Source organism: Sylvia atricapilla, chromosome 18 (genome assembly GCF_009819655.1).
Source record: "Sylvia atricapilla isolate bSylAtr1 chromosome 18, bSylAtr1.pri, whole genome shotgun sequence".
NCBI classification, from domain to species: Eukaryota; Metazoa; Chordata; class Aves; order Passeriformes; family Sylviidae; genus Sylvia; species Sylvia atricapilla.
The window spans coordinates 3,052,666-3,076,170 of NC_089157.1; the positions used below are offsets into that span (position 1 = coordinate 3,052,666).

Here is a 23,505-nt window from a genome sequence, read left to right on the forward strand (position 1 = left end):
GGAAAAGCTCCTCCAAGAGCTTCCCACCGGCACCACTGTATCACACAAATCTGTGATTCTGTGGCTCTGAGTTGGTGGCGGCGGTGCCACCCGGCCGTGTGGCAGATGGAGCTTGTGGTGTCATTGTCACCTGCCTGTCCCTGCTGCTCCTCTGCCTCAGCCATCGAGGGGCTGGGACATGGGAACAGGCACCCACTGCCCACTCGTGCCGTGCTCTGCAGCAGCCCACATGCCCTGGCACCCTGCAGAGATGGGGATGCTTCTGATCACCTCAAGTTCACAAGTCTGGGCAACTGGAGGACCCTGACACCCATCCTCAGAGCCACTGATACCTTCAGATCCTGACTGAGCCACCCTAAGCCAAAGATATCAGTGGGAAAAGTCGTGTATTTACCCCTTTCAAGCACTGTCTCCTCCTGCCCTCTGGCCCTCCCTCCTTCCTCGGCCGGCTGCAGTGGGAAAGCATTAGGAAATAAAACAATATCCAATGTAATCAAAGGCAGGCTGGTGGGAGTTTGTCTTCTGGGGTTTCCTCCTCTTTTATTGCTTTCTCGAAGAATAAACACTTGGGAGGACTCGAGTGATTTAGTGGAGCAGGAAAGGGCAGGAGGCTGGGAGCTGCCTGTTCCCTCAAGTCAGCAAAATCTGTGATTCTGTGACTCGGTGAAATAACCTAGGATAGTCCAGCCTTGGGAATTTTCCTTCTAATGACTGCCCAGTCCGATGAGAAGCTGGGAATAGCTTGGCTGGGTGAGGACCTGTTTCTGCCCTGGCTCTGGGGCTGGGTCAGCGGGAGCTGCTGGGAGCGGGGCTGGGGCCGAGGATGCTGCCCTGGAGAGGAGGAGGAGGGATCGAAGTGGGCGAGTTGACAGCAGCGCGGAGGAAGCGCTGACCTTTGAGAAGCGATCCTCTTCGCCCGCTGCTATTTATCCAGCGTTCCCGGTGCTGCTCCTGCCGAGGCTGCCGGTGTGCGGGGCTGGGCGGACCCCCGGCTGGCCGGGCACAGGCTGCAGCGAGGACTTTACCTGCAGACTCACCCGGACACCCTCCAGCCTGCCGCCGGGGCCGAGCCAAGCTGCCCCCAGCAGCTGCGCTGGGGCGGGAGTGGGAACAGCTCCATCAGCCCCTCCTGGCCGGGGCACCAGCGGAGCTTCAACATCCCGGGGAGATGGAGGCTCGGTAGAGAGCACGGCTGGACTGCCGAGGCAGACACTTCCCCTGTGCATCGTTAGCAGCCCCCACTTGTCTGCCAGAGCCCCTTCTCTCCATAGGCACCCCAGTTCCCGTAGGCACAGCACCTCTGCAGACATCCCAACCCTTGTCTTATCGCCTCAAACCCTCTGCCAGCCCCTGATCCAAAAGGGAACCATGGCACGGGGAGGTTTTCCTCTAGCAGGGAACCACCACTGTCTCACTGACTCAGCCACCACCATGAGGATTATTTTTCAATCAGGTTCCCAAAGCTGACAGTACCACTTCCAGGATCTGCTTCCTGCATTTTGCACCCTCTCTTCACCTCTCGACCTGGTGTGGATGTCACCCAGTGCCCTGGCAGATCCAGGCCAGGGACTGCATTTTATGTTGATAGATATAAAATATATAAAAACATATTAAATCCTGAGTATAATCATAATTTGCTGGCTGCAAAGCTCTTGACAGACAGATGGGGCATGGGCTTTCCTAAGTTCAAAATAAATCAATTTATCTGCCCATGCACTGCTGGGCTTTTAGTCCAACCAATCCTCTACCAAGAAAACAATGAAAATAAGTGAAAGCATTTGTGGTTATTTACTTAAATGTCCAAGGAAAGTAAATGAAAACCACACTATTCCTTAGAAAAGTATCCTCAAACCAAATCCCTCTGCTGTATAACTATAAACCATAGCAATGTGGCAAAGATGATTATTTTATTTCAGGACCTGTTTGGAACATCAGCCTCGAAGCAACAGCGTCTGTGGGGCAGTTTTCCAAAGATTTCCCTTAAAGAAAATACATTTCTCAATTAATGAAAAAGATTTGTAACGAACAGCAGTAAAAGTTCCACCTAATTTGGGCTGGGAATTCCCCCAGCAGCAAAATCCTTGGGTGATCTCTTGCTGTTTGGTGAGAGATGGGGATATTCAGTGGGAATGTGATTTTTTTGGTGGTTTTTTTCCCCAAGGAGGGGGCAGTGGGTGTTGTCAGAGAGGGGCTGGGAGGAGGAGGAGAGCAGAGGGGGCTCCTGTCCGGGCACGGTGCCGCCTCTCGAGGTTCAGGTGTCCTGGAGCATCCCGCTGCCTTTGGCTCTGCTCCCTCCAGCAGCATCCAGGGGCTCCTGAGGGTGACTGGGTTGGGCTGGGGGCTGCGGGCCATGCCCCCCACCCCCGCCGTGTCCCTGGCAGAATGGGATCAGCTGCTGCCCGTGGGGAAAGTGTGGCTTCACAGTCCTCCCCTCTCCCTGGGATCCCAGCCTTTTGCTACAGCAACCCTCCTCCTGCTCCTGGTCCTCTCCCCATCCTCCCTCTGCCCCCGGCTTTGCTTTCTCTCACGAGTGCCTGGGAGAAGAAAAACCCGGCTGTAAATTACCCGGGAGGATTTTTCAGTCTGAGATGTGCACTTCCCCCCTTTCTGCCCCCTCCCTTGCAGCGCTGTTATTTCATCTCGGCTGCCAAACTCCCGGGAATTAATCCCGGCCGGCGCTGACAGCGTTTACATTCAGCGCTGCTCAGATAAACCATATCAGCCGGCGCAGCTGAAGAGGAGCCGGGCGCGGAAGGAAGGGCTGGCTCCTGCTCACTGTCAGCCCCCCTGGGCTGCCAGGGTATTTTCCTGCCTTTTTTCTTCTCCCTGGGGGCTTTTTACTCAGAGCGAGGAGCCACCAAAACTGCCACGCTGGTGAAGGTGGCCATGGCGGGGTTCATACAATGAAGCCTGGAGCTGCTGGCTTTTATCATGAGATAGGAAGAAGGGACGTGTCCTTCAAGGTGGTGGAAATCTGCAAGCTCTGTCTCCCAAGGCTTCTCACCCCGTGCCACCCCACACCCATGGGAGCACTTCTCCTTACTGCCAGCTTCCACGGGATGGGGTTTCACAGGAATTTCAATAGCCATATTAAAAACTGCAGCGCAGTTATTGCATATTCTCTCCCTCCTGCAGCTGTATTTCTGCCTGGCCCTCACAGTGACCTCCCAGCCCTGCCCTCAGCTGTCACCAGGTGCCAGCAGGAAACAGACACACGGTGCAGATGTGTCCCCTCTGACCCCAGCACCAGGGTGGTGGAGCCATCATTCCCCCAGCTTGTAACAGGCACTGGGCAGGAGCACTGGACCTGGGGCTACTGGTGTGGATGGAGGGGCTTTCCTGGAGCTGGGGCATGACAAGTGGGCTAGGAGCACGCCCTGTGCCCTGCCTTAGCTGTCAAATCCCTCCTTCCCTCCATCTCCCAGCCCACAGAACATCACCGGGGCCACCGAGGTGCTTTCTCAGAGCTGGATCTCCACCAGCACCCTTGGGCGAAGGGTGGCTCCTGGAGAGCAGCACCCCCAGGCCGGGACACTGGGGAACAGGGTGCGTTTAGCACTCCAGGAGCCCAGGGCAGTGAGGGTGTGAACCCATTGTCCCAACCCCTGGGCCAATTTTCTGCTGTGGTGAGAGCCTCACCTCCCACCATCTCCTTTTCCACCAGCACTTGCAGAGCACTGGCGAGGCCACAGGGTCAGGGTCACGGCGTGATCGTCACAGCCACCCTGACGTGACAGGATCTGGGGGTAAATATTAGTACGAAGTGAAGGGCTGTGTACATATTTTCTCCCTGCAAGGTAATGCTGAAATTCTCTGCTCCTTTTCAACAAGCTGTTGGAAAAAACAGCCCCATCTTCGCACCCTCTGGCCACTGCTGGTCCCGGCTACTCTCAGCTCAGCGTGCAAAGGTCTGAGAGCTTCAGGTCCCCACTGCAGCCTCCTCACTCCAGAGCTGAGTCCTTTTGCTCGTGGTTTCCCAGCTGCTGTTTCCCATCTGGAGCAGAGCAGTGTGCAGGCTTTGCTGACTGTTCACTTCCGCCTGGAAGTGTGTGCAGGATGTGGCAGGGACTCCAAGGATGGCTTCTTAATCACATTAACAGCACCAAGTGGTTTTTTACCCCACAGATTGAACCAGGCAGTTATTCCCCTCCCCACATGAGTAGACCTCTCTCTGGATCCCTTCTCTGTGGCCATGGCTGGTTGGGCTCAGTTTTGTGAAGCTGTAAGGAATAAAAAAGGTTCCCCTTGCAAGGCCACCCTTGTAATTGTGGTTTAGGGACTCCAGAGTAGCTCAAGTGCCTGCCCATGCTAAACTACCACTCTACTGCTGTTTTTTTCCTAAATGCAGGGCTGGAGAACAGCATTGTTGCCCTCAGGCCAACAGGAGAAGTTGACACCAGCCTCCCCAAGACCCCTGAGCAGCCTCCAAGGCACTAATCTCTGCCCTCCTCCCTCTCAGAATTGTTTCTCCCCAGCTTCAGTCTAAAACTGGAATTGCTCCCCTTAAAATTGCTTGTGGCCAGGTGCTGGTGTTTTCTACAACCCTGCTGGGATGGGTTTTCCCATCCCTGAAAGACTGTTCTGTACTCAGGGTAAAGAGGAGCACGATAAACAGGATTGTTTGAATTTGTTTTCCAAGCCTTGTATCCCACGCAATGGAGCTTATGGGACCATAGCATGAGTGTGTTTGTCCATCCATCCTCTGCCAACAACTTTGGAAAGGTTGGCCAGTGTCAACTGAACTTCAGAGGGCCTGTTTTGCAAACGAGGGAGCTGGAAAGACCCATGGGGGGAAACCACAAAGTGACCCAACCCTTCTTGAACCCATCCCCCTGCAACGTGATCCAGCCTCAGTGAGAGGCTCAGGAGGAGCCACCAGGGACTGAGATGCAGAACACTGGGCTGCTGCTGCTCAGGGAGCTGTTTGTTATTTTTACAGGCTGGGAACAGGCTCACAGTCCTTGGTGGTCGTGGCATGTTGTGGCCATCAGCGAACATTTTGGACTAGCTGGGCTACCAAAGGCACAGGAATCGCTCCTGATCCAGGGAGAGCTGGTTTGTACAACATACCTGGAAATCAAGTGAAGAGTCTGGAGGAGGGGCAGACCCTTCCCTCCCCACCTGAGTGCACTGCTAAGATGCCTCCAGCCACCTCTACCACCCTTAGGTGGGCACATCCACTCCCTTTGCTGCTGCTTTCCAGCCAGAAACCCCCCTCAGAGTGAGCAGGAACCTGCAGACCCACACAGCCATAGAGCAGCCCCCCAACACCCCCTCACCTTCCAGCCACCCCATCAGAAAGAAACCAAGCAGAGCTGGAGGGAGTTTGATTGATTTATCCACTGAAGATACAAGTTTCAGTTTAATAACACCATTTTGTCCGGTTACAAACATACTAAAAACCTACAAAAAAGAAAAAACAAGTTACACCCATATACACGGAACGCAGGTATAAAACCAGCACGGAAGCGCCGGGGAACACGAACATGAACAGGGTCTGCAGCAGGAACAGGAAAGACACGGAGCTACATCAGACCGTGCACACTCATGTCTGTGGGTCACGCTGGGGCTGCTTCAGACATACTCACAATTAGAGACAACTTCAGCTATGGAAAATAATCAGCGCCGCAGCCTGGCGAAGAGCTCGGAGCCAGGCGGGTGGTTTTGTCCCTCCCTTCCCCTAAGCTGGTCCAAGGTCAGCACATGGGTTTCCCTTTTATCCCTCTGTCTGATGGTGCTGGCCCTGAGCAGCCCTCGCTCTGACATCCCCACACCAGGGCAGCTTCCCTATGGCAAGGGGCAGGGAAGGCTGAGTTCTGGCACCAGAGTGCAGCCAGGTGAAATCTGGTCCCCCCTGAAGTCGCTGAGCATCCCCTCGGACAGCGGGGAGACACTGCGACCTCTTTCCTGGACAAAGTGGCAGAGATGTGAGAGGACTCCCCAGGGGGAGCTCAGGGCTCGGCTGCCTCGGGGATTTGTCACCCCCCAAGAGAAGATGAGGTCGGTGGCACGAGGCCCGTAAGGGTTCTGGTGGTGTTGGGGGGTGGGGGGTCTCTAGCTGGGTGCCTGAAGAGCTAAACCTGCCATGAATGTTGGCCATGGGAGGGGAGACATGGTGGGGGGGATCTGTGCCCCAACCTAACCCAGCACCTCCGGTTCCCTCCAGTGCTCAACCCCCTCTGGCCAAAGGCTGACCTTCAGGGCAGGTGACAAGAGCTGGTTGATGTGAGCAGGTGCTGCCAAAGAGAGCCAGGACAAGGTGCTCAAGGGAGACCCTGCCCCAGGGATAGTGAATCCCCCCCTCTCTCAGCATTTCTCTGCCTCTGGCAGAGGGCACAAAGGCTTTCCCACCTGGATCACACCTGCAAGCCCAGCCCTGATAATGCCAATGGCTGAGCCAGGGGTTGGCTGGGTCTGGGGGGCACAGGGTCCTCCACAGGGCGGGAGAGAGACCCCCCCAGCCCCCAACATGTGCTGGCAATGATGCCCTCAGCCTCAGCTTCCCACCTGTGAGTTCTGGGGAAAAGACTTTGCAAGTTGGTCCCTACCTGCCACCACCAAGGAGAGCAAAGCTCAGCCCAAAGGGCCCTCAGTGCAGCTTCAGTGTGCCAGGAAGTGAAAGGTCAAGCCCCAGAGAGCAAGAGCCGAACAAAACGGGGCTAAAGGGGCCCCCAGTCAGCTGTGGTGGGATCGGGGGAGAGCAGTGGGCTGGCAGTGACAGGGAATGGCTGTGCAAGGATGTGTGTGTGCCAGAGAGCCACGCACAGAGCCAGGACATGGCCCCCCTTTCTGCTCTTCCACATGGCATTTATCAGCCCTGTCATTCTGGAATGGTACTTTTTCCTTATTCTGTTGATCTTCATCTCTCCCCAGATGAGAATGTTCCTGGATTTAAGCAATGCCTCCTCTGCTGTGGGCGGCAAAGAGGGGGCGTTCGTTTTATCTCCATCTCCTCCCCTCCCGAGCTTTGCCCTGGCTGCCCTCCTGCTTCATGTTACTTCCTAGGAAGCTGATAAAAATAAACATGTTTTCGTTTGCATCTCTTGGAGCGGCCTGCAATTTGGCTGATGGGGGGTGCTCCTCGAGGGACAGCAGCTGCACACATCTGGATCTGCTTTAGGAAAAAGTGCCTGGAAAAAAAACCCCGAGCCCAGCACGTGCACACGTGTGGGCGCACGAGCCCACGGGTCAGCTTCTTCTAGGGATGTAAAAAAAGAAAGGAGAAACCAAAGCACTGATCGATGGGGAGGTGGGGGACCTCCCTAATGCTGCTCCCCAAAAGCCAAGGCACACGGGTAGGTTGGGTATGAAGGTATGAACATGGAGAATTTCCAGACACTCTAAAGTGGCTTCTCTGTGGACTGGGAGCCCAGTTTTGGTTGTGGGAAGGGGAATTTTTATTTTGCGCTGCAAAAATAAAAAAAATCCCACCTGGAGATTATTAACCTCAAAGGTTAATGTGCAAATTTTGTCTAAAGATGTAACATCCCTGTATGGAAACATCCCCGGCCCAGCATCCGCGGAGCACAGGGAGTACATGAACTCATCAGAAATATGTGCTGCTGGCCTCAAGGCCTTGGCAGGAGTCAGTAAAGCCGTGCTCGTGAGAGTCCCGTGATGTGCACACACACAACAATCATCTAACAGTCTTGATCCAAGTGATCCCTCTCCAGTCCTGCACTGGAGGGAAGTCAATGGCTGAACAGGTTTTCCCCATCCACCCCTGCCCCAGGCAGCAGCAGCGGTTTTTAGGGATGCCTCCACTGGCCCTCGAGGGATGAGCGGCCGCTGTGACACTCCAGTGGGAGCTGGAGGCAGCAGCTGTTGGCACCTTCCCCAGTGCAGGCTGGTGGGCTGAATTTTGGTGGTGCTGACTCTAAATGACAGCCCCTCCCATGAGCAAAGCAGCATCACTTGTCACCCTGTGCCTTCCTTTTACAACCCCCCGGATCTTGCAGGCTGCCGAGCCAAGGAGACAGCTGTGCCCAAGCTGTTATTGCCACCCAGCCCTCTGTGGATGCCCAGGACATGCCACTGCTCCTGGCTCCATTGCTCCTCTCCATCAGTGGTAATGTGGGATGTAGGAAGGAAAGAGTGGCTGTAGTGACATTATTGGAGTCCTAGGGGTATTTTGGGACATAATAAACCTGCTCCTGGGGATGATTAAAAGCACAGGTGAGCAAAGCAGGAGTTTCTCTCTCTGTTTGCTCTGGAGGAGGGAGGTCAGCCTGAGAGAGTGACCACTGCCCCCTCCAGCAGTGTCCCCACAGTGGAGGGATGTCCCCAAGGTGGCTGGGGGGATCCCAGTTGGAACTGTGGGCTTGTTGCCTGTTCAGCTGGCATCCAGGAGAGGAGCTGCTCTCTCTCAGGAAGCTGCCAGCTCTCCAGGACAGTGGTGGAGCAAGGCCAGAGGAAATCTCAGAAGGGAACCCTCCTCCAGCTTCAACAGATAACATTGCCCTTAATGCTACAGCTCTAAAAATAGCAGAGGCCTTTAGGGAAATATTGGGTGGCAAGGATTCCAAAGCTTCCCAGCACATCTGACATTTCATCCTCAATCCTTTGCTATTCAGTTCCCAGAAATCTTATAAATCCAACCACATGTGGGCAGGAGGCAACGGGGCTGCTTCTCTTCCCTTTTTCATAACTGCAGGGGAAACTGAGGCACAAGGCAGGCAGACTCACCCCGAGGTTCAGGAGGAGTGGTGTTGGAGGCAGGATGAGTGTTCCAAGCCCTGCAGCCACGTTTTGGGGGGTGTGGGAGAAGCCTTTGTCAGGCACAGGCAGGAGCACTGCTGTCCCCAGGAGGGACACAGCTCCTGCGTGAGCTGATTTCTACCAGGCACTTCATTTGGAGGAACCCAGTTTTACCACGGGGGCAGGAATGCTCTATACAAGGTATTTATTAATTTTAACAGAGAAGGGACCTTTCCTCATAGCCAGAAATCCCTCCTGATACGTCAGTGCCAGCTTTCCTCCTCCTGGTTACAGCCTGATCTCCCTTCTCACTGAGAGGGCAGAGCTGGGCAGACAGACTGACTCCCACCAGCTCCCAGGGCAGTGCCACGTCGTGTGCCACCCAAGCCCATCCTCAGGGAGCTGAAGGGCAGTGGGTGGGCTCACCAGCTCCCCACATATGGCACAGGGATCCCACCCACACACCATGCTCTGAAGCCACGAGGGGAGGCAGCCCAAAGGCGTCCCCCTCCTTCCCACTCTCTGGTGCTGTGGGAGCGCTCCTCTCCCACCCCAGGAGGGTTTGCAGCAGCCAGCCAAGGACAGGGACTGTGGGGGACAGGAGAGGTGAGGGCTGCTGCCCACCTGGAGCACAGGGTGATGGGCACCCAGCGTGGCTCTGGCTGTCAGCCCTGCCACCCTGCCAGGTGATAGAGAAAGTGCAAAGCAAAGCATTCTCGGTGCCAGTCGGAGGTCTCCATGTGTGCCCCCAAAAGCCAGGTTTACCCCAGGGCTTCGCGTGGAAAGTGAGGGTTGTGTTGTTCGTCAGTGAACGGGGCAGCAGCACTTGAACAAGGGACTTTGAGATGGTGCAAGTGAGGTGCAGGATTTGGGAGGTGGTGATGGACAGGCCAGGACAGGAAGATGGAGCCAACAACCAACGCTCTCCCCTCGCCCTCTGCATCTCCTTCCAGCGTCCCCTGCAACTGCTTCACCCGACCCACCCACACCCTTCATGCTTCTGTGGTTTTTCTTTTGGCTTATTTAGTTTGTTTTAAAACCCCATGGAGATCAAATTGTGACTTGGCAGCTGACAGAACTGGCCCTACCGGGCGCCCCAAACCAAGCAAAGATCTTGAGAAGAGACCAGAGTGAAGTCCTGGGGTGAGCGAAGCCCTCCCTGCCCCTCTCGTGGCCCCCTGGGCGCTCACAGGGTGGCAGTGGGGTACTGAGCCCAGCCCACCTCCTTGTAGGCTGCTGTCACGTGGGTGTAGATGAGGGTCTTCATCTTGGTCCAGGCTCCATGTGCCTCTGGGGTGAAGTCGTTGGGGTATTCCTCAGCAATGACCTCCAGCAGGACCCCAGTGAGTTTCTGAGGGGAGGCAGACAGCAAGCAAGGGATTAGTAACTCTCCAGGGAGATGCTCGCAGCAAATTTAGCTTTTTCCTACAAAAACACTTGAACCCTGCTGCTGTCTGTAGGACACAGATGTCCTGGAGGTCTATTGACACCCTGGGAGCAGACAGGACAGGTTACCAGCCTGCCCAGGCAGCAGGGCAGAGACGCAGACACGAGGAGGGAGCTGTTTGCAGCTTGAAACATCTCCACAGTCTGGGCACCTCAAATTATTTACACAATCACAGAAAATTCCAAGTTGGAAGGGACACATAAGGATCATCAACTCCAAATCTTAAATGAATGGCCACATGGGGATCAAACCTGTGATCTTGGTGTCATTACTTTAACCAGTTAATCAGCCGACTAATTGAGTCCCTGCTACTGTGCCAAATTTCCAAAAGAAGGGGCACAGAGCCACAAACATGGACACAGCCAGGTGGGTTTCCCTGGGCAGGGGGATGTACTGGCTCCTCTGGCACTGGCTGTATGTGGGGACGGTGGTCTCCACAGGACAGTGTCACGGTGGGACACTCCAGCTGTGTGGGGAGCAGCCCCACATCCAGCCAAGCTTCTCCAGCCAAGGACAGGCAGCACCAGCTCACCACAGCTCTTGCTCCCCTGCCCTCTTCCTAAAGCAGCCCAAAGGTTATTTTTGCTCCTAATCCTTTACCTTAAAGTAGATGGGCTCCACTTTGTGCTTGAGGGCGTGGGCCTTGCCCACCAGGGCCAGGACAGAGGAGACCTTTTCAGAGTCGTTGAGGTTCTCCACCACAGTGTTGATGGCCCCCATGACCCTACGGGCGTGCTTACGCAGCTGCAAGCTCCTCTCCATCTCCAACGGGTCCTCCATGTGCTTGAACTGGCTGAAGTACTGCTTGGCCGAGGGGAAGTTCACAAAAAACCTTCCAGAAAGAACAGAAATGAAATGTCATCAGGAGGGGGAGAGCAGGCCGAGGGGTCAAAGCAAAGCATGAGGGATGGAGATTGGTTGGAAGCCAACCCCTGCATCTCACACAGCCAGGGCTGATTTTCCCATCAAATTCCCCAGGAGCTGCAGCATTCAGCTGTCTGAAAACCAGAAGGTTGATGCCTTTTTCCCCAACCCTGTTTAAAATCTGTTACAAGGTCATCACAGCTGGATATTCACAAAGCAGAAGCAAGACTGAGTTCTTGATGCCCAGAGATGCCAGTCAGGCGTGCCAGATGCTGGATGTGTGCCCACATATATCAAAACATCACATCCTGCCTCAGAGAGCTGAAGATGAGCATGAAAACCTCTCTTTATCCCATCCAGCCTCTCCTTGCCCCTCTTCCTTGCTCCCATGGGCTTTATTTCTCCGTTGCCACACAGCACAGTCTCCTGTAGTCCAAGTTGCCCCATCTTTCAAGACCCCACCAGAGTCTCCAGCGGGACCTGAGCTGAGGTCACTGCTCACTTGTGACATTTTTCTCAGCACAAGGATACTCCAAAAACTCTCCACCCTCTGGGGGGTGGGTATGCCTGGGGATCCTCTTTTCTGCAGGATGAAATCAACCCCAATGAAATACAGCAGAAAGAAATGAAGTTGTGGTCACAGCTGGTATGCTGAGCTCCCCGGGGAGGTGGAGGGCTGGAGGGGGCAGGGAGCTGAAGGGCACAAGGTAACAGGGAACAGGACTGGAGCCACCAATGGCAACACCACCCATGCCAGGATTGCAGCTGGGGCTGACACTTGAGTCACATTAACCACCCCCTTCCACCTAATTTATGCAGAAGAGAACCACGTCAGTGTTTGTTCCCTGCTTTCACCCAGCTGCCTCCCTCCTACAGGGCTCTCCCTGGCTCCTGGACTGGTGGAGGATGCTCAGGAGGCAGCAGAGTGCTCCCAGGCTGTCCCTCATCATTCCTGGCTCCCAGCAGACTGTCTGCTCCCCTTCCCAAGCACCATCCCAAACCATGGGAACCCGAACCCATTCCACCTCTCTCTCCAACCATCACTACCTCTCTCCAGAACCAGGTGGGATCCTCTTCCCCACTCACCACTCCATGAATAATCACAATATTGAGTACCAGGCTCCCTTACCAATTTGTTATCCTCCTTTTCCCTCCCTCCCTTCCTTCCCCCGCTCCCTTGGCTTGTGAAAGCTTGGGGGCATTGCCAAGGAAGCGGCGTGAAGCAGCGCCTGGAGTACACCACCACTTCTGTTGCTTCCCCAAGGCATCTGGGATTCATCAGATGGCCCAAAATAGGTTTTGGAGGTGTGAAGAGTGTGCAGTAGAAAGAGTGAGGGAGGAAGGAAGGTGGAAGGGGGAGACAAGGTGCTGCTTTTAAAACTCAGAGGGGACCCATGACAAAACTCCTCTTGTTGTTGTGCAGCCTCCTCCCCCCGGCACAGCTCCTCCTGACACATCTGGTCCCTGTCAGGAGAAATCACTCCCAGGCCTGGCTGTCTCCAGCTCCTGCTGCCACAGAGATGTTTGGTCCTTCAGCTCAGAGCTGTCAGAGCCGTGCTGGGGGATGGAGCTGGCCAGAGCTGCACAGATAACATCATTCCCAGGATTTAAGGCTTCTGCGCTGGACTTTTCCCCACAGAAGGGCAAACATTTCACTCTGGTTTAATGGAACCATTTTTCTCCAGCTGGACTCAGCATGCCTCTGAGTGGTGCTGACTCCTGCCCCCATCCCATCCCTCCCCACCTCTACTCAAGCTGTTGCAGCTCCAGTCACCCAGCAAAGCCCTCCAGCTCCAACAGGGATCATCCTGCTGGGGTCAGAGCTAAGGGTTTTACCATCCCTGCTAGTGGCTCTTTCCCCTTCACATGCTGCCCTCAGACACTGGGAGCAGGGGATGTCACTGGAAGTAGGAGCTGCTGCCCCAGCCAGGGGATGGAGGCTGCCAGCTGGTCCCTGCATGCCTCAGCCTCTGAACGCCAAACCACAGGGAGCTCCCTGAAAAGCTGTATTTTATCTCAGCTGAAGGGCAGGATGTTCTGAAGGCATGGGAAATGAGCTGAGAAAAATTCCTGGTCTGAACTAGGAAGGGAATAGCAAGGGGGGGACTGACCTCTACATCTCCTCGATTAACAGTGTGTCCCCAACAAGAGAAGGGCCAAAAGGAGACCCTGAGACCGTCACCTCCACCTCTCCCCACTTCTGGCCAGATATGCCAGGAGCAAAGACTGGTTAAACCCTCAAAATACCCCAACCTACCAGGGGTACGACGAGGCCAATGAAGGATCCCAATACTTGGTCTCCAACCTTTCCCTGCTTTGCAGACCCTCAGGCCTGAACAGGAGCTGAGCCCAGCAGCTTTCCCAGGGGATCTGCCATCAGGGCAGCAGCGGTGCTGGGGATGTAAAACCAGCAAACCCCCAGCTCATGTGTCCAATCCTGTGACTGCTGGATTTCTTTGGTGGAGAACTGAAACAGAGGAGCCCTAAAACATCTTTGCTTCAAGCAAACCCATGGATGGCCAGAGACCTGCAGCCACCTCTCCTTGGCAGCAGGCGCCTGCAGCAAGAACTTCTGCCTGCAGCAAATATTTGAGCTGTCAAACCACAGAGAAGAGGGAAGGAGGCTCATACTCCGTGGTAGTTGTTAATAAACAGAGAAGATTAATTTAACACAAAGGTTAAATATAACCAGAGGAAAGGAGGAAAAACAAAAGAAATAAAATAACTCCAAGAACAGTGAGTTAGAAGAGGGGTTGGTTGGGGTTTTTCCATCTACAGAAAATTTTGAGAGCTCAAACCTCTCAGGCTCCGGAAGTTTTTCGGATCATTATGCATGTGTGTGTGTGTGGTTTGAGCTTTTTTGCTCCATCAGAGTCATTAAAAGATGATATTTACCATTGCATATCACACAAAATGATGATTGATAGGAACCAGATGCCTGCATACCGATCTCATTAAATTTCTTTTTAAGCGATTCCATTCTCCACCCGCTAATTTGTACTCTGCCAGCTACATCTGGACCCAGCGGACAGGATGTCAGGATTGCTTTGCCTCTCTCTTTTGCCCTTATAACAACTTTAAGGACACAACCATTCCCAGTAGCAGAGCCAAAGGAAATAATTAAGGTGCAAACCCACTGCAGTTACTGGAAACCTGTTTTCTGTTAGGGGGGAGTGGTGTCTCCTCCATCTCCCCCACCTTCCTCCCTCTCCCCAGAGCATGCAGAGCAAACCCTGCAAGGAGGAAACCCTCAGGCTCAGCCACCTACCTCCTTGCCTCCCCAGCTGGAAAGATGACACCTGGATGCTGCCTGGTCCCCCCAAGCACCTAAACCCTTGATACTTCACTTCCCCTGTTTGCAAACTGTGGGGTGAAAATGCTCGTGAACCCTCCCATCTGCTGGGAGGCTTCAGCTGAACCCCCAGCCAGCACTTGGAGACTGCTTTTTTCCTAGATTTCCACAGAATCATTTAGGTTGGGAGAGGTCTTTCACATCACCAAGTCCAACTCTTAACCCAGCACTGCCAAGCCCACCACTAAAACACGTCCCCAAGTGCCACATCTACACATCTCGTAAATCCCTCCAGGGTTGGTGACTCAACCTACCAATGCTTTCATGTTTTCTCTCGCCTCGTCCCTCTACGTGGGAGAAACTCTAAGGCAGCCTGGAGCCTCTCGTGTCCCTTTTCAAACCTCTCCTTCCAACTCCTCTCTGCTCGGGTGCCCACAAAGCAGCTGATAATGGGTAGGCAGGTGGTGTGTGATGCTGCTATTTATTATGCCGAGGGCTGTCTCACCGCTTTGCCTGCATGTTCCCCCTGCTCCTCACAGCCACCTGTAGCCCATCATCTCCTTTTCAGGCTCGGGAAACGCTGCTGGGTGCTGCCTGGGTGCTCACCAAGCCCAGGGCGAGGAAGGTCTCGGCCGTGTTGATGCCACAGCTCAGCAAGACAGAAAAAGGCAAAATCTAATGGGTAGGAAGAGGGTGGTGCCAGGCTGCTCCTGTGTCCTCTCTCTGAAAGCTGCTGGACAGGTGGAGATGGTGGTGAGCAACATCTCCAGCTTTGTCACGGCAGGACTGGAGGGAAAAGGGCCAAGCCCCCATCCAAACACTAATGCTAAATTCAACTCCTTCTACAGCTGAGAGAAACGTGTCGCTGGCCTCCCTCCATGTGAAGCCCACATCCCGCTGCAAAGCCTTGGGAGTAGAATCCAGCACAACACTGAACCGTGCTCAGAGGCTCGAACATCCCAATGCCCCAGGCAGAGGGACCAGGACACCCCAGTGAGGCTGGGAGTGGACTCGGCAGTAAAGCTTCCACCAAATACAGGTGCTAGAAACCCCCAGGGACATGTCCTGCTCACTTCTGTGTGCACAACTCACATCTCCAAGTCCTCATTGCTGTTCTTTACTCCCACCACGTATGTGGATTCAGCCCAAAGCCACTTGGCAGCACAGATGAACCTTTAGGGTAGGGGTAAGGACAGTTTCACGGGAGAATTAATTTAACAGCGCCAAAGTGGCTTTCCCACGTGTCTCTGGAGACCTCCCTCCCTTGGAGCTGGAAGAAGACCCTGGTTGGGCAGAGAGGTGGGTGACACACATCCACAAGGACCATATTCCACCATGTAGTCCATGCTCCACCACAACTGTGAACCTGTGTGTTGCTGGTGTCCACCACCACCTCTCCCATCCCTTGGCCATTTCCAGCGGCCCCGGCTCAGCCTTGCCTGTGCTCGGCCAAGGCCATCCACCACCCAGCCGGCACCCTGCGCTCCCCAGGGACACCCAGCGCCCGCCAGCCGGGCCAGGGCAGTCCCGACATCTCCCGGCCGCTCGTTAATGAGCCCTAAATCTCTGCCGCAGCCTCGTTAATGGGGCCGGCTGGTGGAGCCGCGGTTTCGCCTTTGCCACCTGCTCTGGAGAAGGGATTGTCACGGCTGGTACCCACCCATCCTTAGCCACAGCCAGGGAAACTGTCTGGGGAAACTGCTCGTCCTCTGTGCCCTTGCTTGCCGTGGTCACGGGGCAAACTCTCGGGGTGGTGAGTGGGATTTTTCTACCCCCACGTGGCTGGCAAGGGATGCAAGAGCAGGACAAGGACAGGGGACATGGGGAAGGCTCTTGTCTGGACGTCCCAAGAGCTGCTGGCAGCCCTGAAGTCGTGGCTGGTGCAGGATGGGGCACAGGCATCCCCACACAGCTGCCTTGGCCATGAGGAAGCCAGAAGGGCTGGTCCCGGGAGCTGTGATCAGAGACAACGCAGTCGTAGGAGAAGGGGCTGTTTTGAGGCTGAGCTTATTAAACCCTCACTCGCCCCCTCACTGCTCATGGAGTGGTTGTTGGGTTGGGAAATGTCCCTTACGCTTGTCTGTGCCAGCAGAGCAGAGCCCTGCTGCTCTCTGACTCTCCTTGTCCCCACAAAAACATCTCCCCAGCTTGACCACAACCCTCTGTGAGCGGGGGACAGGGATGCTGCTGATGGTCTTTTCACTTGGCCTTTAAAAAAAAAAAAGAGATATTGCATCTCTCTGAGCCACTTTGCCCTGAAATGTGTCCTTCAGCAGCCAGGAATGGAGCCTTTCCCTATGGACGCCTCCTCAAAACACATGTTGGCTTTGGGGGCAGCTGCAAAATCCCTTCTTTAAATGCTATTTTTGGGTAGATTCAACCCATACTTTTTTGATTCAGCTGGAAAAAAAGAAGGTTTTCTGCATTGCCAGACTCATTACTCAGATTTTTCGCTATTTTAACCTAGAACTCTCCTCAATAATGTCTGACATCCAAGGAGTGCTTTCATATTTTAAAGATCTTTGCAAACTGTCTGAATCCAGGTGTGTTTGCTCAGACTAAGCAGCTGTTGAAATCCAGGGACCCGATCCTGCACTGGCAAACCTTTTGCTTCCCCTTCTACACCTCTTGTGGGGGAAAGAGCACATCAGGAGTGATGGAGAAGGTGGAAATTTGGAAAGCTGATGGCTCTGAATTGCAGACGGAGGGAACAGTGATGGAGAAGCCCTGTGGAGAGAGCACAGCCTGTGGTGGCTGAGCCAGGTTGCATTGCCTGCACTTGGCATGGCATTAACATTTGGTCCAGATTCTCCTGGGATCTCATAGAAACTATCCCTGGGTTTTATCCCCTGATGGAATCCATAAAGTTTTGTGGTCTCACATCTGTGCCTATGGTACGTGTGTGTGGGTGTGGGAGCGCTGGCCGGGACAGGCTGTGGTTTCAGCCCTGGGGTGCTGGGCTTAGCAGGGGCTTGCAAAGGAGAGAGGGTCCCAAACCTCCTCTGATGTTCATCCCTGGGTGCTCTCAGCCCCTGTGTGCTGCAGAGAGCTGAGCAACCCCCGGGTGTCTGCATCCCTCAGCTCTGTCTCAGAGTATTGCCTATAAACTATTGGAAGGAAAAACAGGGGAATGCTGGAGGGCTCCTGCACTGCACAGTGAGGGCTAATGCAGGTTCTGAAGGCAGCTCTGCTCCTGCTGTGAGCTCTGTGGTGAGCGAGGGTTAAGAAAGAACTGATTCCTAAATAACAGATGGAGAAACTGAGGAGCAGCAACGAGCCTAGGGGCATGGGGAGGCTACGGAAGAGCTTCAGCCCAGGGCTCCCAGTTGGGCCACTTGGGAACCACTCAGCCGGGAGGCACAGCCCCAGATGAGCAGCTCCAGGCTCCAGCTCCAGCAAGGGTTAAGGCAGCTGTGAGATGGAGCCTGCAGAGGCCCCTGAGCTCCCGAGGAGGAAGATGAGCGTGGCAAGGAGACTCTGCTTCCTCCGGGGCGAGGCTCCCCACCGAGGAAATTGTCAATTAGCGACATAGTTTTAACCACAGAGCGCAGATTCCCAGGATCCGGTGGCTGCTCAGCCGTATCCCCATTATTCTTGTTTGTGTCCCCCGGGGTCCCAGAACTCTGTGAGATCAAGGACCCATCGTGCTAGGGCAGGACCCCAGGGGCTTGCTGTGGGTTCAAGCACCAGCAGCAGCCACGAGGGATGGGAACATGATGCCCAGCTCTGTGTCTCAGTTCCCCCACCTGCAAAGCACGGATAGGCTGGGGATGGAGGGGTAGGATGGTGGTTAAGGGCAGAGGGAGCTGGGCTGGGCTCCTGCAGGATGGCAGCACTGCAGACACCCCCCATCACCTTTTGGGGGGCATTGCTGCCTCCCTGCCTCCACCCTTGGGGCACAGGATCAGATTAATTTCAGAAGCGCTGCAAACCCCCAACCATTCCCACACGGGAAAATGTAATTCCCTACCCTCAGCAGCTCTGAAGGGATGGAGAGAGGATGGAGCAGGTAAGCAGAGAGAGACCCTCTGCCACCAGACACAGCCAAGTCCCTGGTCACAACCCCGACCACAGAAGTGCTGACAGATTTACCTGTCTCTCACCACTCTGCCCGTGGGGGTTGCACCAAAGAGGGGTCCACAGCCACGCATCCCCCTTCCTTCTCCCTGGCCACACCTGCGCAAACCCCTTTCTGCCTCAGTTTCCCCAGCTAGGTGAGCAGGAGCACCAGGCGGGCACTGGTGCAGCAGGCTGACCGGGGCAGCTCCCAGCCCCCGGCACGCTGCGTGTGCGCCCACCCAAAATGTGCCGGCCGAGTCACCTCGCACCGACCCCACCAGCGGCCGCCCACTGCCCCTTCCCCAGCCCCGACCTCTGGAGCTGCTGAATCATGTCTTGGGGAGCGGCTGCCGCCGGCCCGGGCTCCCGGCGGCCTCCACGCATGACCCACTTCTCCCGGCGGCTGCTGCCAGCTGCCAAAGCAGCTGAGAGAGCGGCGGCTCCCGGCCCCGGCCACGGCTGCCCGCCTTTCGCCCGGCACGGGCTGCCCCGGGGAGCCCAGGCGCAGTCAGAGCTCACCGCTCAGGCCAGCAGCTCTTTGGGGACAGCGGGGTTTGTCACCGGGGGACAGCTGTGCCTTGCGGGTGCGGGTGGATGTGCTGCTCCAAGCGGTGCTGCTGGAGCGGATGGCATCTCTCCCGGATTGCATCACTATCCCCGGGGACATGCCAGACCTCGCTTTAAGTTTTCCAGGGAAGCTCTGGCTGAGGGAGCAGGTGGTGGGTTTAGCTGGGATGTGCCAGGGCATGTGCCATGACTAAGGATGTAAAGGCTTCCAAAGAGCCAGGATTCACCCTGGCAGGGAGTTCTGTCCTGCCCTGCTGTCACAGCAGGAGAAAACCTTCACCACAGTGCACAGCTCTGCCTGGATTAAAAAAAACAAACCCAAACTGGATCAAAAACTTCTGCTGGGAAAGTTTGAGTTGGGACCAGAGCTCAGCCCCCCAGTCCCCACTGCCACACCTCAATTCCCCTCATGCCCAGCCCTGCTCCAAGCACCATGGGGACTCCAAAAGCAATGAGTTACCCTGGGTGAATCCCCCATGGCATTGCCACGAGCTCCCTGGTGCCAGCCGTGGGCACACAGCCACCCTCCCTGTGTCTGTGGGCAGTGGGCACCTGGAAGTGCTGGCAGCTGGGGTCATGGCATGACCCAGGCGCTGGGCAAGGGGCTGGTGGCCAAGCCCTGAGCTGAACCTCATTGGGGCTGAGGGAAATCTTGTAACCCCCAGATCTTTGCCATTTCTGCTTCAAACCCAGCCTAGGTAGGTTCGGTGTCCCCAGCCATGGAGCTGTCACACCTCCTGACTGCCCAGACTGCCCCGTGGTAGGGGCCATGAGGGCTCACATATCAGCTGGCTCTGAGAGAAGGAAATACTTGTGAAGGAGGTGGAGAGTGCGCTCCAATGTCATTCTGGAATCTGCAAAGGGGTCTTGGTAAGACAATCTCATTGCAGTGCTGGCAGTGAGCCTGGAGGGGAACTGGCTCTGCTCATTGTGATGTCCAGGGAGGCTCTGCTCCCTGCAGACCCCGTGAGCTCAGGGCTTTAGCTCAGTCAATTGGAAAACTTTCAGATTATTAGTAGTAAACAGCACATCCATCCAAGGGGTTCCCTGTGCACCCACAGTCCCCTGCTGCAGGAGAAAATGGGAAGGACACAACCTAGTCTCAGGTCTCCTACCTGGGGTGCCTGGTGTTTGGTCCAGGTGGGAGTCTGACCGGGGACAACCCAGCACTATTGACCCCAGGGATGAGTGGTGTGGCTCTCTGGGCAGCACCTTTGCTCTTTGCCAATAGGTCATTGCAGGCATCTCACCTGCCCCTCTCCTCGCCCTGCCCGTCCTCCCATCCCCTCCTAAATGAGGGAAATGGTCTGTTGGTGCCATACCCCACTGACACCCCAAACTCCCAGTGCCAGTGGCACCCTGTGGGATTTCTACTTGGCACCTTCCCAGTGTACCTGGACATGGTTTTACTCCCGGACAACCCAAGAACCTCTACCTACCTCTGCTCTCCCCCTCCAGAGCATCTCCCCTGCTCCGGTTGAAGGTGCAGAGCTTTGAGGTGCTGTCTGTGCCCCATTGCCATCGGGAGATGCTCTGCACGCCCCTCTGGGGGCTGCTGTCCCCCCTGCCCCCCTCTGCCGCCTGTGCCCCCCACAGCCCCCTTCCACCGCCAACTTCAGCGCTCTCCTTCCCGCCGACGCTGCCGCCGGAGGGACAGATGGTGCCCTCGGAGACACACCTGCTTGGGTTTTATCTTGGCTCCCAACTTGCATTATTTCACCCGCCAGCCTGTTACGGACCCGTGCCATCCGCACGCCGCTCCCCGGGGGGGGACCCCAGACCCCCAGACCCCCAACCCACCCGGAGCCGGGGCTGAGCTCCCGCCGCCTCCGCCGCCCCCCAGCCCCAGGTTAAGGTGACCTTTGCATGGAAGCAGCTTCCCTCAAAGTCCCCGGCAAGGTTCCCCCCGCTCCCGCTGCCACTCGGCTCAAAGGTGTGGGAATCCGAGGAGCGCTGTGAATCCCTCCCTGCTCCCAGGCAGCAAATACACCCAGCCAGCTCCCCACTCGCTGTCATTCATCTCCACTCAGTTCTATATATTGTTCTGCCTCTCTCAGCTATAAAGAGATTCAGTTGGATTTGCTGCTTCCTTTTTTTTTTTTTCTTTTTTTTTTTTTTTTTGGTTTGTTTTTTAAATACCTGATGAGTATGGAGACCCCAACGTCCTCGCAGTTTGCATATACTCTGCTCCATATCTCTTGAATAACCTTTTTTTCTGCGTCTGAAATCTCTTCACTTCTTTCCCATCTCTCAATCTCCATTTCTCCCTGGACTTTCTCCATGAAAAACAGCCGGCAGGATCCTCCGGGAAGCCAGGAGGAGATAAAGAGAGATGTGTGTGAGCGGGTATATCCTGCGAGAGGAGACAAGGTGTTTGCTCGGCAGCTCTGCGACGTGTGGATGTGTGTGTGTGTGTGAGTGTGTGTGTGAGTGCAGCTGCCTGTCAGCGTGTTTAGATATGGAATTTAAAAAATATCCCGGAGGAATGATGCGTGCGATTAGATTTGAGATCTCCTAGTGCTGTCCATGGCTGTAGTTAGCTTCAGCTCGCCTCGGATGTGTGTGGCTGACTGATGAGGAACTGCCTAAAAGTAAAATATTCAAAGGCATTGCGAGACCAGCCTCTTCACCAATGTGTGAACGTGAGCTCACTTTCTCCCTCTCTCCTCCTCTCTCCCACTCCTCCCTCCTTTTTTTTTTTTTTTTTTTTTTTTTTTTTTTTTTTTTTTTTCTTTTCTTTTCCCTCCCTGAAAGGGAGAGATGAGAGAGATGGTCTGGGCAACATCAGGACGGGGCTGGCGGGGGGAGGTAGTGCTGGAAGTTTTTTTTTCCAGCCCTTCGTAAACAGCTCAGAGGAAATTCAGAATCCAGAGTGCCGAGTTAAAGTTAGCCCAAGCGCTGGCTGCGCCGAGTTCTGCCCCGGCTGGGCTCTTTGCACTCCCTGAATTTGCAGGAGGTGGTGTTCGGAAGGACAGACCCCTCACCTCCAATTCTTGGGCTGCAAAGAGAGGGGAGTTCAGAGGGGAGCATGAGGCTTCCCTACTGCGGGAATCTCTGTCCCCCAAAAGAGATCATGGTCTGTCCCATAGGGACTTCTTTAATGCTGAGAATTTGCCTTCCCTTCTTGTGGCAGGACCCAGCTGAAAGGCATCCAGAGTTAAGGCACTTGTGAAATGAAGGTATTGTCGATTGCATCGCTCCTGGCAGCGCCTTGGCAGGGAACACCTCCACTCCAGGCTTCCCGCCGCCTTCGTGGGTGTGCTTTTGGGGCTGGTTTTTTTACCCAATTGCCATTCCCAGTTCCCTAACAATCCGGCATGTTAAACTCACAGCACAGTCCATTTGCACAGAGAGCAGGAAAATCCGACGGAGCCTTGTAATAACCGCGAGTCCCCCAGGGGGGGATCAGAGACCAGCGGAGCAGAGAGTGTGCCCCGCCGCCTCCCGCAGCCTGCGCACCCTGCCAGGGCACACGGACAGACGGACACACGGACACACGGGCTGCGGGGCCGCTCTGACAGGCCGGGGGGTGGCCGAGCCCCTAGAGGGGCTGGAGCTTTGTTACTGCAGAGCTGTGAAGGCTTTTTGCTGTATTTCTCCTCCAAACCAGCCTTGGCCACCTCCCCCATTAGCAGCCGCCAGACTGGTGGTGTCAGCAAATTTGCTCTTGCAGAGCTAATGAGAGCTGGTGGAGAACACGCTGCCCACAGATCCCCCACTGTGGGTCCCCCAGGGAACATGTGCTGGGACAGACTGGGAGCCTCACACATCTGTGAACCCCTTTGGCTCCAGAACAAAACTCAGCTGCGAGCTGCTGAACCCACCAGTGTGACAACCGATGAGTGTGGCCAGCCTGACCTGGCCAGAGGTTAGGAATCGTTCAATAACACCGCCACCAGCTGCTGAATCATCAGATTTTCACCAAGTGTGGATTTACCTTGTGCTCATTAGCCGCTGGGGTGAACGGCCATGAGCCCCAGCTCAAACATTAACTACAATGTCCCCAGGTGGTCACCAGGCCCCCAGAGAAACAAACCCCTCTGGATGTGGAATGGCACAGCCAAGCTTATCACCTTCCCTTGATGTGCAGGGGAAGAGGTGCTTTAGACTTAGCTTAAGCCCAGAGACCCAGCTTAAACCCAGAGCAAAATTACAGTGCAGTGCAAGTGCTTTCAAAAAGGGGAAAAATCAAATACTGACCAATATGAACACTGGGGAATAACCTGGGCCAAGCATTGGTTATCGCTTGCTGTGTGTTTAAAGAAAAGAAATCTTTGAGCTATTGTACCTGGTGTCATAGTCCACCCCAGGCTCACAGCCTGGCACGTGGTTCCTGGGTACCAGAAGGTGCTTTTCCTCACTGCCTGGCACCAGGAGTCAAAATGCCTGGACTTAAAAGTCTCAGCTCAAAATTCTCGATTTAAAAATATTAGAAAACATTAGAAAAGTGAGAAATCCCCCAGCCTTTTCCAGGTTTCTGCCTCCCTCTCTGGGCTCATCATGTCTGGCCCTGGTAGGAGCCCAGCCCCGTTCCCGTTTGCCATCCTGCTCCACAAAAGGAGATGGGGAGTAAAGCAGG

At 55.1% G+C, this 23,505-nt stretch overlaps 1 protein-coding gene across 1 annotated transcript; it reads right to left on the reverse strand.

Moving 5' to 3' along the window:
- Positions 1-5,316: 5,316 nt before the first annotated feature.
- On the reverse strand, positions 5,317-21,610 carry CYGB (cytoglobin). Its single transcript, XM_066332060.1, has 4 exons — positions 21,066-21,610; positions 10,745-10,976; positions 8,242-10,048; positions 5,317-8,207 (listed from the first exon to the last, which is right to left on the reverse strand). Exons 1-3 carry the CDS (start codon positions 21,206-21,208, stop codon positions 9,884-9,886), a joined length of 540 nt encoding a protein of 179 aa, XP_066188157.1. The 5' UTR covers positions 21,209-21,610; the 3' UTR covers positions 5,317-8,207; positions 8,242-9,883.
- Between the last annotated feature and the right edge of the window lie 1,895 nt (positions 21,611-23,505).

Bases quoted from the DNA above. Each gene is read 5' to 3' on its own strand.
- CYGB (XM_066332060.1), bottom strand. From the start codon at position 21,208: ATGGAGAAAGTCCAGGGAGAAATGGAGATTGAGAGATGGGAAAGAAGT. The intron at 10,977-21,065 runs GTATTTAAAAAA...TCTTTCTGGAAG, and splicing joins GGGGTCTCCATACTCATCAG to GTTTTTTGTGAACTTCCCCT. The intron at 10,049-10,744 runs GTAAAGGATTAG...GCCTCCCCTCAG, and splicing joins TGGAGCCCATCTACTTTAAG to AAACTCACTGGGGTCCTGCT.